This window comes from Stegodyphus dumicola, chromosome 8, assembly GCF_044657685.1.
Source record: "Stegodyphus dumicola isolate Sdum_Otavi_A_Nest chromosome 8, ASM4465768v1".
Taxonomy (NCBI): Eukaryota; Metazoa; Arthropoda; class Arachnida; order Araneae; family Eresidae; genus Stegodyphus; species Stegodyphus dumicola.
The window spans coordinates 20,403,805-20,423,342 of NC_140775.1; the positions used below are offsets into that span (position 1 = coordinate 20,403,805).

Genomic DNA, 19,538 nt, shown 5'->3' on the forward strand with positions numbered 1-19,538 from the left:
ATTTATAAGTGAGAAAATCTAATAATCCAACCTCTAATTGATAGACGAATGAAATGGCATGAGAAAAAATTATTAATGTTTTTTCTAACATTGAAAAGTTTTCTTTGATGGCTAAAGGAACATTTTATAAAAGCGTTATCAATGACTATGGAGGAAAATCGTCAGCCAGTAACAACCTATATTTTATAACTGAATTCATTAGAAAGCAAAGATTCTGAAGAACAAGCTTTGAGATGGCAATATTACTAAAAGTAAAAACAGGCGATTTTTTGCTTACCAGGATGACATGATTTAGCGTGGAGAGGCAAACAAGCAGGTAAAGATATTTCAGTTGATGAACAGAAATGGTATTCGAATTACCCGCTAGGAATCTGATTTCGGCACCACTGTTTAAACGTTTTTCTGAAACTCGTATAAAAATAGTAACTTAATTTATGAATTTTTGAAAAATCGGTCGATTTTTTAGACTATTTGACTTTTATGATTTTAAAACATTTCAACATCTAAAAAAGTATCGGTTATAAAGTTTTGAAATTTTCACAGATTACAAAACGAATTTTCCGCCCTAATTTAAAACAAGCATGATAACAAAAATATTTCTTAAGCGATTTTCTACATTGACAGAAGAAAAAGTGTTTTGAGTTTGCTTTTTCTTGGCGCAATTAATGATAAACTGAAATTAATGATAAACTGACGATATACGGTTTTTCATTTTAGTTTCAAATAATTTCGAAACTGAGTTTGAAAATTCATTCTTCATTCTCTGAATTGATTTATTCATTCTCAAATTGATTTCTTCATTCTCTGAATGCAGTTCAGTTATTTTTATTTATTTGGTAATTTTCTTATAACTTGTTGCTTGTGTTTTAGTAGTGACTAAACTTTCATTATTAATAACGTGTAATTCAGCCTAAAAAAACAGAAAATAAATTACAATTAAAAATTTTTGCACAATAAGCTTTTATTTGAAATAAATATAATTAATTAATGCACTAAAAGGAGAAAAATAATTTTTTTAATCTAATTTAATGGAAATAATAAATTAAATAATTTTATTTACAGAATTCTTGTACAATTTGATATCGCGAATAATAAAAGTGTACGGCCCCTAAATAACGAAAGCTACTAATTTAATAGCATTGTCAAATGCATATGCCATCATGGTCGCCCCACGCTTTTAACAAGCGCGATATCAATTTGCAGATGAATTCTGTAAAGAGAATTATTTAATCTATTATTCGCATTGAACTATGTTAAATTATTTTCATCATCTTAGTGCATTAATTGTCATATTCATTTAAAATAAAAACTTATTGCATAAAAACTTTTTTTTAATTGTATTTTAATCGTACAAATTTTAGACTTTGTTGTCAGCTTCTTTGATGATGTAACAATTTTAACAGTCAACAGTGTATACATATTATATACACTTGGTAAAACATTTACACATTAAATTTGAATACACGGTCCTCACCTCCTAGACGAGGTATCACCGGCATGTGGCTCTCATCCCAACCTGATCCGACAAGACGCCCTTATTACAAGCATCGCCTACCCCTGACCGGAGCGCCCACTACCAGGCACTGCTTTGTGAGAGATAGTCGTGTAGCACAAAGACTGCTCAAGCCTCCCTATATTGGGAAGCCAACCACAGCCCAAGGGCGGGCCCTTTTACCGCTCTTCACCACGCCAAGGTGGACCCTCAGAGGGGGTAAAACATTTACACAGCCGGTCCAAACAGTTACCTGTAATTCAATACAAGAAGGAACCACTGCTATGTAAGACTCGTATAAATGACTACTAGGGTCCTCAGCATGTAACTGGGCTTTATAATTATAATTAATAGAGCAAATAATTTCTTAAAAAACGGTATGTCATAAAAATATGCTTGCAGTTTATTACTCAATCACTTCGTGTTAAGAATAACAAAAATATAATAACTTGTTTTCGTAAAATTTAATATTATACATACCCTGTTTTAGCGAAGGCTAACCACCTGTCCATCATTCTTCTACTCAGTTCCTCCTCATCTGATGTGAAATTCTTAAATACCGTATTTCCGAATATGTACTTTAGTTCATCAAAGTGAGTAGTTCCCATCCACTCAGCTAATAGCGAAGTAGATGACCGATGACTAAATACATAGAAATATACTGGATTACGTAAAGAATGTATCTGAGCGTGAAAAACAGAACCACACGTTATCAAATAATCTCCAAGCGAATTGCTCATAGCTTGAGTGTAGATATCAGATGTTCCATTACTTATATCATTTATATAAAAGTCAGCGATTTTTCCTTCTTCTTTCTGTTCTGTGAACCTATACATTACCCGTATCATTTGGTAAGCCAGTCTTCTACTTAAGGTCTGAATATTGTTTACTCCGTACACTCCAAAATAATCAGGAGCGGCAGCAGAGAGAAAAAAGGAACCTTCGTTTTCATTTACACCAATCAACAGTTCTGTATCTTTGAAATTGCCTTCCATTACATCATAAACAATTGCTCTTGGCATGTAAGTATCTCCGGTTCTAGGAACGAATGTTATTGGATTAGACTTCATTAAAATACCTTCAGCAGCAGACAATTCCTTTGCTGACAACCTTTTTAAGCAGTTAACGATGATTCGTGGATCTGTTTGTAACGTAACAGACTTATCGGCACAACCTACTATGGTGGCTAATTTTTGTGAAGCTTTATACAGCCGTTCATTTTCATCATAATTCATTGGTTGTAGACCGGCTCCACTCTGTAAGATGGCTCTTTTGATGAGATTTTTTGTTAGGGGAGATACGAGGTGTGCGGCAACAGACATCGCACCTGCACTCTCGCCCATCAGAACAATGTGATCAGGATCACCTCCAAAAGATTCAGCATTGTCTCTCACCCAGTTTAATGCCAAGATTTGATCGTAGATTCCCATATTTCCATCAGCGTCTTCTATGAAAGCAGAAAAAAAGCCCATTACACCAATCCGATAATTTATGGTAACAACTATGACGTCACCACGACTTACCATCTTCGTTCCGTCATAAACACCCATATTAGAAGAGCCAATGTTAAAAGCTCCACCATGAATGAAAAAAATTATAGGTTTTCGGCCAGTTCCATTTCCAGAATAAGGGACCCACATATTCAGATACAGGCAGTCCTCAGTCATATTATCGATGTTAGGCATATAATAATATTGCGCCGAAGCATTCTGTATGCAAGTTGGAGCTAATTTCGAAGCATCATATACTCCCAGCCAAGAAGTTTTTGGGACGGGTTTCATAAATCTCAGTCTACCGACGGGTGGTTCGGCATAAGGGATTCCAAGAAAAGCCTCTATTTCTGGTTCTGATGAAACAGTGATTCCCTGTATTGGTCCGTTATTAGTCATAACCACTCTGTCTGAGAGAACTCCGCTGAGGAAGCTCACGACGAAAAGAACTTTAAAATGCGCCAGCTCCATAATTTTCCTAAAATTAAGAAAATATATGAATTAGATTTTGTTCTAGTAAAATATTGCTTTATTTTTTATAAAAAAATAAAAGTAAATTGTTCATGACTGTTAACTTCTGTTGATGGTTCTATTAAAATACATATCATTAAGAAAAAAAAAAAAAAAAAAAAAAAAAAAAAAAAAAAAAAACAGACATGCTATAACAACTTGAAATCATTTCTTTTAGCCACATTTCACGTAATCTGCTATATTTCTATATTTCTGCTTTTGCTATTGAAAAATAAGTATCAGTGCCAACATTCACTTATTTCTTCCAAATACTGGATAGGCAACTTTTTTTAATGAATTTTGTAAATATAATGCTTGGAAAAGTTATATAAGAAGCGATTTTCAGGTGTTTTAATTTTTTTTTTACTTTAAAGTACATGCGCACATTTAAATTAATTAAACATAGAATAACAAGGCTTAAAATTTCACAGTTGTTTTATGACATGAACTTAATTTCTTTATAATTGAATCGTATTTGGAATTATCGTTGCAGTTTCCAGATCGGATGAAGTGACCAAATATGTGCGTTTGTCGAAATCTTGCTACAAATGGTTTATATATATATATATATATATATATATATATATAATTTTAAATACTAAGCTTTTATGTAATAAATACTTACCTAGGGTTATGTATTTACAAGTTACTGTACAGAGTAAATGTAAAACGCAAGGCCTAAGGATAATGAATGCCAAACATACTTTAAGTCGACTATTATGAATCATGTAATTTATGTCTTACTTCTACAATGATTAATAGGGATTATTAATTAGTTACTCGTGTTAGAAATAGTGGATGATTATAATTTTAAAGAGAAATAATTAATGTCCATGTTACGTTGAAATGAAGTGATACGACTAATTTCTTTTCTCAGGGATGACTATACAGTAAAATTACCGTTGTTCAGTAAATTTGTATGGTTAGCCGTTGGTTTATATAACATCAGTATCTCTTAATTTATTTAACATTTATACAACCATTAACTAATGCATTATTTCTTTCCTTAAACCGTTGTTATTATCTGATAATGGTCAGTACAAGCCCATGACATTCATCGTGATAAGGAATCAAATGCACCTTTCGTTGGCAAGTGCCCTAAACACCAAATAGGAGACAGACCGACCAAATAGCTCACTTTCCCCTCCGAATTTTGAGAGAGAGCGCCCTGGAGGGGGACGTTTCCAAGGTTCTCTCACCTCTCCTCCACTACCAGAGTGCCCCCAGGCCGCACAGACACTACACATTTACAAACATCCATGCTTTCTGCAGGATTCGAGCCCGGCCTTTCGGTACGGCAGTCAGAGTCACTAACCACTATCTCGGTTGGATGACACTCTTCAAAACTAAGTAACATTTTCAGTTTTTTTCTAACATTTCTCTTGGAAAAGCAATAGCTCTGTTTGAAAAAAGCCTTTATTTTCATTTATTTATTTTTTAATCAATACTTCAAAACTGATGATGAAGCTGTGCGCACAGGAAAGCAAGTTTTCGTTAGAAGACCATTTTCCTTTTTCAACAAAAACCGTTTTCTATATCTAATACTATTATGACATCTTGTTTCCTTGTTAAAAATTATTAATTTTATATATAAGCTTTACCTTGCATTTTGCATCCTTATTTATATTCCTTTGTAAAGAAAATTTTGGTGATGGTAAATACAGGGTAACCAAGAAAGAATACACAGACTACAAAAATTGCTTAAAATGCTTCGAAATGAGTCAGCTACTGAGTAATGTCAAACACTTTCGTTTTATCTTAGCAAAGTTTGATATATTTCTTTGTTTCGTCAAATGGGCTCTAACTACGCTGACTCATAAATTTACATTTGCAATGGTTGCTGCATTCTTTTATCATAAGTGTAAAAAAGAGCACGAAATGTTTCGCCTTATATCATGTTCCTGCCTTATTCCAGCAAACTAAATTCATCAATGTTTGATAGCACAAAATAGGCAACACGGCTGCAGAGCGTCGTAGATGGCATGAACAAAGCTGAATTCAGTCGGTGTTCTTCACAAAACTTCTCCATTATAAACTTCTCCATTATATTTTTATTTTGCATCTTCAAATCTTAGGCTGTTTGTAAGTATTTAATGCTAAACTCCAAATTTTGAAGTAAAGCATTTTTATAATTCGAACAGCTCTTTATTTCACTAGGCGTTTATAAAAGGCTTTGCAACGCGTTTTAAATAGCGACTCTGCTGAAGCGTTTAAAATTCTGCAAAGGATGAAACCTGTCAGATCTCATTAGTCAAGTCAAATCCAAAGTCTGGTCGAAATCCCTTGAGTACTACCACACAGGAATAGAAACTTCATAAATCATATCTATAAAATGGAGACTTCTTAAATTCAATCAGTTTAACTAAAGAATATTATGTTAAGAACGGAAGCTTCGCCAAAGCAAGGGAGGGGAGGGCTCCCTCAAACCGCAGGAAAACACAGGCTCCAGCCTTTGTATCATTTTGCGCATGTCCGAAATAGTGGTCAAGCCGGTGTCGAAAGGACTAAAATCACGTTTATCAAGAGTTAAAAGTTCTGTGAAACCATTTTTCGCCCCCCGTACCGACGTAAATCAAATCAGTGATCTGTGCAAGTAGATTAATTAATGGGTTATTTATTTTGAGTAACAAGATCTACCAAAATCCGAGTTTAAAATATAGCGAAAAGCTTTTTCAAAGAACCAGTCTTAATATAAGTTCCTTGAATTTGTACCCTATTCCTCAATTTTCTGTACACCTGGCGTATAGCGACGAGAATTTGACTCTTTGCGATATAGCGGCGCTGTAGTCAAACTGGTTTACATCACATTTATGGAAGCTTTCCTTCTTTGCATATATGTTCTTTGGTTTAACGGAAAATAGTGCAAATATACTGTCCATAAAGGAATGGCTTTATTTTCAAATCCCATTGACAAACAAGGATTTTACCCTGATTCCTGGTTAAAACCTACACACCGACTGAATAGCTGCAAAAGTACATAGCTGTTAATGTTCAGCTAGTGAAAAAAAATAAATGCCTGCCAATCACTGCAAGAGCCGAACTGGCAACCCAAACGAATAACAAAATCAAATGCATTACATAGTCAAGAATAAAATTGAATACAAGACTTATAAAGACCACCTGGAGGAGAGGGATAGTTGCTTTTACACATAAAATAAATTTCCATTTGCGGTCAGGACTAATAATTGATAAAATAGCGGATTAAAAATTCACAAAATTAAAAAAAAAATTGTACACGAATCACACCCTAAATATACATATATTTATATCAGTCATTTACAGCTCCTTCTTCTTGAGCGCTACTACCTGCTACAGGACAAGATTGCCTCTCTAAGTTTTTTCCATCTGACCCTGTCTGGCGCCACAGCTTCCCATTGGGTTTACACTTATCAGTTGCAAATTTTTTCCCACACTATCCAGCCATCTAGCAGTTGGTCTTCCTTTTCGTTGCTTCTCCTCTGCTTCTGAGAAGGTTATCTTTTTAGTAGGAAATACATCAACATATCTATAAATATGGCCTAGACATCTAATACCAGATGCGTTTGCAATTTTCACAATATTAGATTTATTACATTTCTTATAGATTTCATGGTTGTATAATATTCTCCACAATTCATTTTGCCTCACCGGTCCAAAAATCTTCCTTAGAATGTTTCTTTCAAATATTAGCAGTAGATCATGCTTCCATGCCGATATTCGTGTGGAAACGTACGTTATTCAAAATTTGATGGCTCTAGGTACCGTTGTTTCACCGATGCGAGAAACATACATATATTTATACAGCATTTTCATTATTTAATTTCTTTAAATATATTACACGGCTCTAATATTTGGTGGCAACAATTTAAAAAATGATTCGCCGTTTATACTGAATCAACGCAGAATGCCAAAATGAAATTAATAGCTCTTCTGGGCAAATTGCCCCTTTGGGCTAAAAGCAATAGAAATATTTGCTTATTGAGTTAAAGTTAGATTTTTATGTCTTCAAAATATTTTAACAAGTATTTTATCACGTTCTTCGCTCTTATGCTAGATAAAACACCATTCAAGAGCAAAATTACAGAATATTTAAAAACAGCATATCTTTAGAATTTCCGATAAACAGTCTCGCGCGCTGTATATGAAAAGTTTTTATTCCTACAGTGTTGTAGTTGCTCGCTTTCAAATCATTAAGTAGTTTATTAATCATAGTTTAATTATAGCTAGCTAATTAAAAATTCATTAATGTTTTATTAAATACGAAGTAAAAATAAAAGTATATAATATCATTCCATAAAAATATTGAATATTTTTAATTAAAATAGATCATGAATTAAATGTATTTTTATTTAAATCAATCCAATTCAAAATTAAGAAGTGCATACAATTTTAGTTTGAAAGATAAATATCATCTTGCATTTTGCCAAATGGTTCTTGAATGAAAATGAAACGACGCTTTTATAGTAATTGTATGGAAATTCCACTTCGAAGCTAATAGCAACTTTTGGGTTAATAATAAAGAAATGAATAAAATCGGTATAAAAATGTAATTGAATTTAAATCAAACCTTCAAATTATGTTATGACCAGCAAATTAGATAAATTTAGTGACTTAAATCTATACAATGATTAGCGATTATTACAAGCTATTTTAATACTATTGTTACGAAATATTTGGGTTAGGGTAGCCAGAAAGTGAGAAGGACAATTGTTGACAAAAGTGGCGATATGTCATAGCGAGAACATTCTGGAACGAATTCTTCCCGGTTTTCCCGAGAATGTTCTCGAAGGCTGGTCAAGAGCTATATATACAATGCCTGTACGCTGAGTAAGATAGTATCTTAAGTATCTTGAATTCAGGAGTAGTGTCGTGAGTTCAGAGGTTAGCTTGAGAGCGACCGAAACGAGTCGGGAGCTGTACTTTACTGTAAAGCTATTATCACATTTGCAGCCTGAAGGCTTGCTGATTGTTTCAGTGTTTTGTCGTAGTTTTTCGACGACTGTAAATGCGTCTTTGGGACTCTCCTGTGTAATACTGACAAATACATTGTGTTTCGATTATTCATCAAGTGTTGTCGTCAATCGCGTCAAATCCACGAACCCGTAGAACGCAACCTTATTTAACTACGGAAATAAAATTACAATTAAAAAACACTGCTAAAATTAATTGTTATACTGTTGCGTGTGTACTGGTTTGTAATAGATTGAATGCACAAACGCTGGATTTTGCCTCAAAGATATTCGTACAATATCACAATATCACGCAGTAGTTATACTTTAAACTACTAAAACATTAAATAGAACGCAATCCAAAGCACAGAGAAAGCTAATCCGATCTCACCGCGAATTCGCTCGAACAGTTATCTAAACAACTACTGAGTTGAGATGTTCTGTCTCTGGCTTTTATACCTTTTTAATTCGGCCGCACGTGAGAGCTCTAGCAACTTCTGGAAAGCAAAAAGAGCAGAATTACGGTTACAGTTAGCATTGTAGTCAATTACATTTATTCAAATTAAATACCAATTACAGAGATAAACTTTTATGAAATGTTAAATGCACGTGCTCTTGTATTTTTACTTTTCCGGCGTAGCTTTCTCTTAAAATTTGTCACGCGCTGCATTACATGGGGAAATAAAACAATTTTAATTGCAGTTCTGCTAAAAATAGCCAACTAAATACTAAATCCGTAACAATACAAATAACAAGAAACAGCTGAGCACATGTTAGCGCACTGGGATTGCCTAATTTCATTAGAACATTTTTATTATTAGTAATATTCAGTGACCATGCGGCCTAGTTGGCTTAAGATGGCCTCTTTAAGTGAAATAGTATGATAATGCTATAAACAAAGACATAACCTCGCTCCCCCACACAAACTGCCTATGGCCAAATCTCATCAAGTATGAAAAAAAGGAATTCATGCCCTATTAAGATTTGCGTCAGTGAGGAATTACTACATCATAAAGAAAAGCCATTTTAGGAAAGAACTGGTAGGTGCTCCTGTCCGTTTGTTCAATAATACAATGTCCCTGTCATTTAATCAAGAGGTTTGTCATAATATTCTCTATAAGTATGAAACGGGCCAAGGTAGTAAACTTTCTCCCATATTTGAATCATTAGCTGGTTTAGCAAACTGATTTGCAAGATCATTAGTAGTTATGATAGTAATGATCACATTTCCAATGGAAGTGAAGTTTTTAACCCAAAGGAAGGTTTATCAATTTTTCTTTTTTAATTTCTAGAATTCAAAGATGTCTGTTTCGTGTACCAGATATGCCAGTTAATTGAGCTTTGCAAGGTCATTTCTAGTTGTGTAAGTGAGCTTAACTCAAAGGAAGGTTTATTTTAATTTTTTAAAATTCAAAGATGCCTGGTTTGTATACCGGTTAAAGGAAACAAGCTTCACCCGGAATTGGTAAAAATAATAGTTTTATTCAGGTATCTTTTTGCATGATAGTGAGAAGCACGAAGTGATACTTCTGCTTGAAAAATTGAATTATTAAATCAAAGACAACAGTACCATGTTAAGGAAATATTATTTTTGCTGATTTAAGTCTTCAAGAATCGTTCTTCGGAGTGTTATTTTAACTCAAATGATTCATGGTCTTTGAAGCTGAAATCAAATGTTTTGTCACCGCTTTATAAACGATTTTCTTGTAAGCTACTGAGTTCAAATTTTGTACACACACAGTTTGTGGATAATAATACAATATATGAAACGATCTCTTTAAAATTCGGCATAGAATGTTTTTTAAATTTAATGCTAAAATGATTTTTTGTACATAGCCTCGTTTAACATACAAACTAAAACTCGCATATTCTTTGCATCTTGGAACACAGCGGGAAAAATCTTTTAAATGTAATTTAATTTGTATGAAAGTTTTTGACTTAATTTCTAGATCATTTGCTATGTTTAGAAAATCTTTCGAATTTTTTTGAATATTTGAAGTTTATTATTTTAAAATTTCAACACCTAAAATGTATCGGTTACACAGTTTTGATAGAGTGTGTGATTATGGCAAAGCCTCGAGGTCTATCTGCCTAAGAGGAGGAGTGCCTTCGTGGAGGACTTTCTAAGGGAAACTGGCTCGTCTACACGTTACACATGGGCAAAACCACGAAAACACCCATGCAGCCAGCCCGTTCGCGGAATTTGAACCTCGGACCGAATTACCAGTGTTCAGCGACTTTACCGCTCGGCCGCTGGGCTCTAGTTTTGATATATTTACAAATTATAAACCAAAAATGCAGAAATATTTATGGATGACAATACTATAGATTCCGAAAGTCGAATAAAACTTTCTTGAATTTGATGTTGAAATGATTTTTCGCACATTTTCTACATCATCGGAGTGATAAAATAAAAATTTTTAAATTGAGTTTTAACAAATTTTAAGCTAATGTTTCGCTTTCTAGCAAATACGCTGGATATAATTTTTTGTTTCATTTGACTTAAATAATTGTTGGAGGTAAATGAGGAGGTGTTCACCGTTGGAAAATGATTTTAAATTGAATAATTTTAGTGATAACGTGTCATTGAGACTAAAAAATCTGATGTGGACACCATATGATTGATAAATTATACAGAATTTTTGCTGCATTTCATTTAAAATTTTTTCCTCGAATTATTCTAACCAATCCCTCAAGACAAGTTGAAAATTACATAAAAAATTACAAATTTTGAAACGAAGTATAAGTTTGAATTTTTGTCGTACGGCAGTCAAACGTCTTCTAATTTTAATTTTTCGTAACGATTTCCAAATATAAGTTTAGGAACCAAGAAATGCCGAAACACGGCATAGAAATTTGGTTTTGGTGATCTGTCCAAAATTAATTCTTTTTTTAAAATTTGACATTGCCAAACATCAATATTTTTGCCATTTAAAAGACTTCTGCAATTGGAAGTAATATATGACTACGACCAACGATTGCGAAAGTAAAGGCCGAGTAAAGGCTTCTAAGCTAGGTAAGAAGGTAGGTACATGTATACATACTTTTGGTTCTACCAATTACAATAAAAAAGGGAGGGGCACAAATACATGTTATAACAGTCCTATATACAAAGTTTCAACATTTGACGAATGCTCGAACTTGAGTTACGCGAGATACATACGTACGTACGCATGTACAAAAACCTCTTCTGAACCAATTTTAAATCCATTTTACAACCCTTTTGGCAAAAACAGCCCTTTGTTCTGTTCATACGTACAGATGTCACGCAAAAACATCGTTCAAATGGTTTCGAGAGCGGTAAACGGATTGTAAGACGGATTGTAAAATGGAATTTAAACGGAGTCAGAAAACGATTTTCGTGAAGTCTGTGTGCGTACGTATGTATGCATCTCGCATAACTTAAAACCATGTTAAGGAAGTAGCCGTAGATCATTGAAACTTTGTATATGAGATTGTTATATATATTTAATAATTTATTATATATACATATATATATATATATAATAAATTCAGGAGAAAGGGTTGTAGGAGAAGGAACAAACTTAGAATGCAGAAATGACGATCCACAATAAATAGGAAATTTGGAGGCGAATGCAGATTAAATCTTCAGTTTTATTTTCGGCAACATGTTGCGGCTACACACAAGTCGGCACATTAAATATGCCTGTTCCAAAAGGGTTACATTTTTGATATATTTGTAGCATAAAAGAAGAAGCAGACAGACAGCAGTGTAGCTAGGCCAAAGCGTGGAAAGCAAGTGCGTAATGTTCAGAATGAAATCTCAAGTCAGACTGAGTTAGTTTTGTTTTTCAAAGCATTCTGATTGGATGGTTAATATTTCTGTAAAATTATTATTGGCTGTTAAAAGTTTTAGTTTCGTTTACATCATCATAATTACGTAAGAGTCATATGACATAGATTTTTCTCGAAATGGCGCAGTGCGAATAGATGTTGCTATTTTTCAAATAGAGAAAGGAAATCAATTTACGCTGCTAATTTAATTTTTTACATATTCTTTTTCTTACACACACACACATATATATATATATATAGCTCAACCTCTTACCCGGCTCGGGAACTCTTTTTCTTATTCTTATGTGTTGGTAAACTGTGCATTGTTTGCTTTAAAAGTGAGTGAATTATGTTGCTTTTTATGTTCCGGTTAAGGTTTTTATGCCTTTAGTTAATCGTCGCCATTTGTTTGCATTTGAAACTCTTAGTAAAATAGTGAATTAAGTAAGCTGGTACGGCAACTTTAGCGTCTTTTTGCCGAGTGGTACCAAAAGTTAACTTCCAATTTTGTGCACCGAAAATTTGGTTGTTGGCTGAATTGCTTGTTTTGGCGTAGGAACTTTAGTTTCAATTATAAAAATTTTTTTTTTATTGTTGTTTCGTGTTTTACGTTTTTCCGTATTTTACAGTTTTTAAGATTTTTTATAAAAATACTTCTTTTTTTTCATTTTTACTTCTTTTTTAGGAAGTATTGTAATCGTGAAAAATTTCGGTTCTCATATTTCAACAAAACTATCCATTTTAACTATTCCCGAATCCATTTAGAAGATTTTTTTGAAAGGGGGTAACATCTGTACATACAGACAGAACATAGGACTGTTACTTCCAGAACGGATTGTAAAATGAATTTCGCGATGTCTGTACGTACCTACATATGAATGCATGTATCTAGCTTAACTCAAAAACGATTAGTCGCAAAACATTAAAATTTCGTATGTGGACTGTCATAACACCTATTAACCGGCTCAAAAGTCTTTACCTGGCCTTTATTTTCGGAGTCGTTGGTCGTAGTCAGCAATATTTCCAGTTGCATAAACGTTTTAAACGACAAAAATATTCATGTTTTGGTAATGTCAAGTTTAAAAAAAAATCGAAAAATAACTTAATCTAACTTTTAATGAGGTCTCCCAGCTCCTATGTCCTTTGGTAAAGTTTTATACTCGTTAAGGAAAAATAAAGTCAAAATAAGTTTGACTTCCGTAAAACAAAAACTGCCTGGGGTATTTTATTTCAAAATTTGCAGTTTTTGATATCATTTTCGAGAGTTCCATTAGCAAAGTTAGAATAATTCAAAGAAATAAGTTCGAATGAAATGCAGCAAAAAGTGTGTATAATTTAATAGGCCGTACAAGGAAATTATGTCGTGCCCATATCAGAACATTTTTTTTTTTTTTTTTTTTTCCAGATGAAAGAACGAAAGAATTCTCTGACTGGACATTAGCGAACTTCGGGAGTAATCCGAAATAATTTTTCCATTTTAATCAAATTTATAAAGCAAAATAATAGACTTCATATAAAAATGATAATTAACATTATATATTTATTTTAATAGCAATAATTAACATTATTTAGATTCTAATGTACCGCAGTGATTCTAAAATATTAATTCTTCTCTGGAAAAGAAACATACTCATATATTTGAGAAAATTTAATTTTGATGACGCGAAAATATTAAAAAAGGATATATTTAAAAGAAATTCCCAGATTTGTTTTACCGCATTTAATAGCGTGATAGCAACATTCTAAAAGCTACAGGTTTCTTTTTCCGTTACACGTGGCAAAGAAATAATATTCAGAATCGTATTTACAGGCGATTCTGAATATTATTTCCAGATAGCTAAAAGCGGAAAACAAATAATTTGAAGGAGCTTGAATCATTTTCAAGGATCTGATCTCTGGTTGGGATCAAGAGTTTAAATGCGATTCTGAATATTATTTCCAGATAGCTAAAAGCGGAAAACAGATAATTTGAAGGAGCTTGAATCATTTTCAAAGATCTGATCTCTGGTTGGGATCAAGCGTTTTAACTAATTTATCAAAAGTAGACACGTTTTCCTCAAAGGTGAAATCAGATCTCCGACCATTATGACGCAGTGCATTAACTTGTCGTTGCTTTTACTAATACTCAGTTGTCTGATCTATAGTCAGCCCAAGCCCACGAGATTCCTCGTGGCAAGGAGCTCAAGTTTACGCCTGCCGTTGGCAATAGCCTTGAGCGCCTAAGAGGTAGTGCAATTTAGCTTAGTTCTGCCCCTAATTTTGACGGAGAGCACCTCGGGGGGGTCTGAGGGTCTCCCACCCTTCTTCCCCTACCATCAGCCTCTCGAGAGGGCTTTCGGCTCGCCACATATTTAGAGTGCCCCTATGCCTCACGGACACTGCACATTTACAAACATCCATGCCTTCTCGGGGATTCTGTAATAAATATGAGTATCTTTCCAAGCCTGCTATATCATAAGCAATTTAACATTTGGTATTAGAGGCTTTAGAATCTCAGTATTACGCAAAAGTGAGTTTTGCTTAACATAAATGAAAGCATTTTATGTTTTACTTTATGAAACTTCATGTACTAATTAACTGAAAGCATAGTAAAGCTGAATACTTGAAAGACTCTTATGTTTATTTTATTTTAACTTATATAACTGAAAGCATTTTATATTTATACTAGCATTTCCTCACACGTTTTTCAAATGGGAATTTTTTTATAAATTAGAACGCTCTGTTCTAATTTTACTTTTGTTCCCTTCGAAAACATTTTTTTTTTTGTATATGTTACTACTAGTATACTTATATATTTAAAATACAGCTAAATAAATCATTAATAATTAATGTAATTCATTAGCCCAAAGGGCGTTAGCCCATAAGGGCTATTAATTTCGTTTTGGCATTTTGCTCTCGTTCATTATAAAAGTCTGAATCACTTCTCAGATTGTTGCCACCAAATATTAGAGCTCTGCATTATATTTAAAGAAATTAAATATTGAAGCATCTGCATGGATGTATGTATGTTTCTCGCATTTTGAAATAAAAATGGACATCAAATTTTGAATAACGTAATCCTCCACCCGAATGTGGGCGTCTGGAAGCCCAAATTTGGAATTTGTTTTATTATCTATTTCATATTTAGCAGAACTTTAACGAATTTTTTATTAACAAACTCAACGATTTCAAAGCATTCAATTAACATTTACAACATTGAAGCATGGATATTTTATGCTCGAGGTTTCTTTACATTTCTTACTTACATGCTACGCTACCAATATAAGAATGTATATTGTTGCTACGCTACCAATATACATTCTTATATTGGTAGCGTAGCACCGCAAACACGTTACAATGTCTTAACGGTATTTTGCGTCGAATGACTTTGAATGTCTGTATCACTTTTCAAATCCCGTTTTAAATCATCCGTGAAGAAAAAAAAAAAAAAAAAAAAAAAAAAAATGGCGTAATATAAAATTTGAAAGGTTTTAAACTTTATTTTAACTTTATTTAATAGAGTTTGAAATGTAACTCAGAAAGGTTTTAAACTTTATTTTAACTTTATTTAATAGAGTGTAACTCAGAGCTCAAAGTTCAAACTGAAAGCTATTAGAATTTAAGGACCACTGAATACTGAGAGTTCGACCCGAGCTAGATTCTAGGCGAAATGAATGACTGCATACCTGGATTTTGTGGTTTTTCTATGTGTAACATGATTACAAGGCAGTTTCCCTTTAGCAGTTCTCCACGAAGGCATTATTTCCTTTATGCAGATGGCCCTCTTGAACTTTGCTATATTAAATTAACCTAATCAAATCTAACTAAAAATTAAATAAATGTTGATACTCGCATTAATGTGACGGATGAGCCTGTCCATTCTTGCACAGCTGTTCTGTGTTTAGACGTACACTGTTAAGAAACACCACAGTCATAGTACTTTAAATTTCTCTTTTGTTATTAGGACTAGATAGAGGAGTTCGTCGGTAGGCTAATCATTAGTAAATTTCATTAAATGTTAATCATGGGAGAAAAAGTGCTAGATGATTGTCACGTGTAATTTCCAAACTTTGAGATCTTCAACTGTAACTTGGTATACACAGTTAATTTGAATTTAAAAATTTTTCTTATTTGGAAAACGTGGAGTTCTACATTTCTAGGACCACAAACAAATAAGCGCTAATTAATATTGCTGTAAACAGAACGGTGCGCAGTATTTGCGATTTCTGGTGAAACTAAATTATTCTTTAGATGATTTTTAAATAAATCTAAATAAGCTCCACAGTACTGTTTCTTTGAAACCAATACATTATGTACTTGATAAAAATTAAGAAATTTTACATTTACTACCGAATAACTTGACGGTGTTAATGAACCTACTATACCGTAACATTCATTTTGAAACAGTTTAAAAATAACCGAATAAACGCCTCAAAGCAGAGAACTAGAAGGTCATGGAAAGTGAAAGGCAGGACTGGTTTGACCAATCGCAACAGGGATGCTTCGAAACTGTTTTCTTCTTTCGGTCTCCCGTTAACGATGAAATATTCTAGATGCGAAAAACCTCGAAAGGTATGCCGTAGGAATTTGCAGATGATTAAAAAAAATAAGAAGAAAAACTGTAAACATTAAGGCAGTTTTTGGAAGCTTTGTGCATTTTAACATTGCTCAGAGTCTTGATAAAAACAGTTTAAATATAACCGTTTATAAGCTATTTCTCCCAATCGAGAATATTTTTCAAAGATTAAATTATATTAATTGTTTCTCAGATTTTAGGCAATAATTCAATTATTTCAGTTACTAGTTCAGTCGCGTTTATTTTAAAATTAGTTCGTTCCTGTGAAACCTGGAGTACATTTTTGATCATTCCGATTTCTTTTAAATCACTTGATGTAATTAATTATATGTGATAAAATTAAATTTTATATTGTTGTTAAATAATATAAAATAAAACTGATTACCTAAAAATCTAATTTATAATCATTTAACCAGAATCTGAAGATTATATATATAAATGTGGGATTAAAAACGAGTTTATTGGTAAACGAGCGTATGTTTGGTTTGGTTTAATTAACCCTAGGATACTAACCTGAGTAAATTTTACTCACGGAACAAAGAAATGCGCGTGAAGCTTCTAAACCGTGCACAGTAGTGCCACTTTCACTCAGATACGTTCTTTTGTCTGTAAGATGCAGTTATAACTGAATGTGAGACATTTTCTGTCTTTCAGGAAATTTAACCCTTCTTTTATATGGTGAGTAAAATTTACTCGTAGTTAGTTTTAAGAGAATGCTTTTTGTAAGTAATATTTACTCATGGTTAGTATTAATAGACTAATTTTTTATATGATATTTGTTTTAATTTAGCAGTGGAAAGAAATTTTTGTAAGTAATATTTACTCATGGTTAGTATTAATAGACTAATTTTTTATAAGATATTTGTTTTAATTTAGCAGAGGAAGGAATTTTTTGTTTAAATTTTATTATAAATAATGTCGTTTAATTCTAAATAATACGTATTATAAATATCTATGTATTTTTAGTTGTATTTTCCCCATTTTTAGTAAAAGATGCCTAGAAAACGATGATTAGATATAGATGAAGCATTAAAAATTATTTTCAAGGACGATTCTGAATTATCTTCAGCTGAACAAGATACATTAGAATGGAAATCTGATGACTCTTTTGTTGATCCACTTTGCCTCCAAAAACAGGAGAAATGCAGTTTTTAGAAGATGATATGATTCAAGAAGTAAGCAACAATATAAAAGAAAGTGAATTGTGGAAGAAAAACACGAAGATGGCCTTCATGCATTTTTTATAATAGGATAAATATGGCATGTATCAATTCATGTGTAGTATACACACACAACTTTTACGCTAAACAAAATTCTGCTAAGCCATTATCAAGATTGCAATATATTGTTACTTTTTTTCTCTTCCTATTCTCCTGACACGAGTTGTTGCGTTATTTTCTTCCTTCACGTTCGTACGGGGTTCGTGTGGATTTGGAGTGAATAACGACGACACTTTATGAAGTATCGAAACACACTTTATTTATCAATAATTGTCAGGACAGCTCCAAAACACGTTTTACAGTCGTCGAAGATTTACTATAAACACGCTGACACGATCAGCGACACAGCCTTCAGGTTATCAGGCTATCTCGATGGAGACAGCTTCCTGCAAAGCAGCCATCTCTGCTTTCCGGAGTACAGCTCCCGACTCTGCTCGGTCATTCTCGGAACTCCACGTACTCTCGAGACTCTCCACACTACAACTCGCGATGCACTCGACGACACACGAGCACAGCTCCTGAATCTTCGGTTCAGTCTTTCCCGGAGCCGAAGACACTCTCTCGACAATGCACTATCCGCGATACACTAATAGACTTCTTCGGTGCACTCGACGACCCACGCGGCACTCGCTGCCCGGCTGTCAACTCGATCGACTCCGCAGGGAATGACTCGCTAGACGAGACACACTCACTCTCGACGAGAGACACACTCTTCCTCTCGATGAAGCACACTCACTGACTGCGGACCAGCAGGGTTTATATAGCTTTCGGCTTGTGTGCGGGAACATTCTGGGGTAAACCGGTAAGAACTCGTTCCAGAAGGTTCTCCAACCGTCCATGGTATATCGCCAATTTTGTAGGCAAATGTGGCAACCCTGCCCTCCTTGCTATTTTATGGCAACCCTAAAAGTGCTTTTCGGGGAAGCCATCTTACCGCGCCTGTACATTTCGTAACAATATGTTAAATCTACATCGACAGCTTACTAGAGAATGGCAATAAATAGACTTGAAACACCAACTATGCCAAAGTATCTATATTCAATAATAGAAAATGCCATAAGTGATGAAAATGTTCATACAGAGTACGAAGTCGTACAAAAGGAAACAAGCCCATCAACATGCAAAGAAAGTGACACCTGTAAAGGAACTAAAAAATATTGTTTTTCTTGTTCATATTTTAAAATAAGGTATACCACTATTTATTGTTGTAAATGTGAAAAGCCAATATGCGGTGAACATCAGCAGAAATTCTGTTTAACTTGTTGTAATACGTTAGTGCAATTTTCATTGTTATATTTTCCTTTCTCCCTGTTTTCCTTTTTTACTCATTAAGTAGATACATACATAGATTATATAATACATTACATAGATACGTTTAATAAATAAATTTTTGTGTAGCATTGAAATGTATATGTTACGGTGGAACACCGAAATCTGGAGAATGTAGACTTTCACCGGTGAATGTCAGCATTCACATAGTCGCTTGTTGTATGTCCGAAATATTTTCCAAATACTCTTATTTCTGACTTACACCGGTAAATGTCGACA

The 19,538-nt window shown here is 33.5% G+C and overlaps 1 protein-coding gene across 3 annotated transcripts in view; it reads right to left on the bottom strand.

The window, feature by feature from the left end:
- LOC118180047 (acetylcholinesterase-1-like) overlaps nt 1-19,538 on the bottom strand; it is a 320,676-nt gene that overhangs the window by 15,298 nt on the left and 285,840 nt on the right. For all 3 annotated transcript variants that reach the window (XM_085821643.1, XM_085821644.1, XM_085821642.1), the window contains exon 2: nt 1,973-3,460. In XM_085821643.1, the coding sequence (XP_085677769.1) occupies nt 1,973-3,453 (1,481 nt within the window). In that variant the 5' untranslated portion in view covers nt 3,454-3,460. The remainder of the gene's footprint in view (nt 1-1,972; nt 3,461-19,538) is intronic.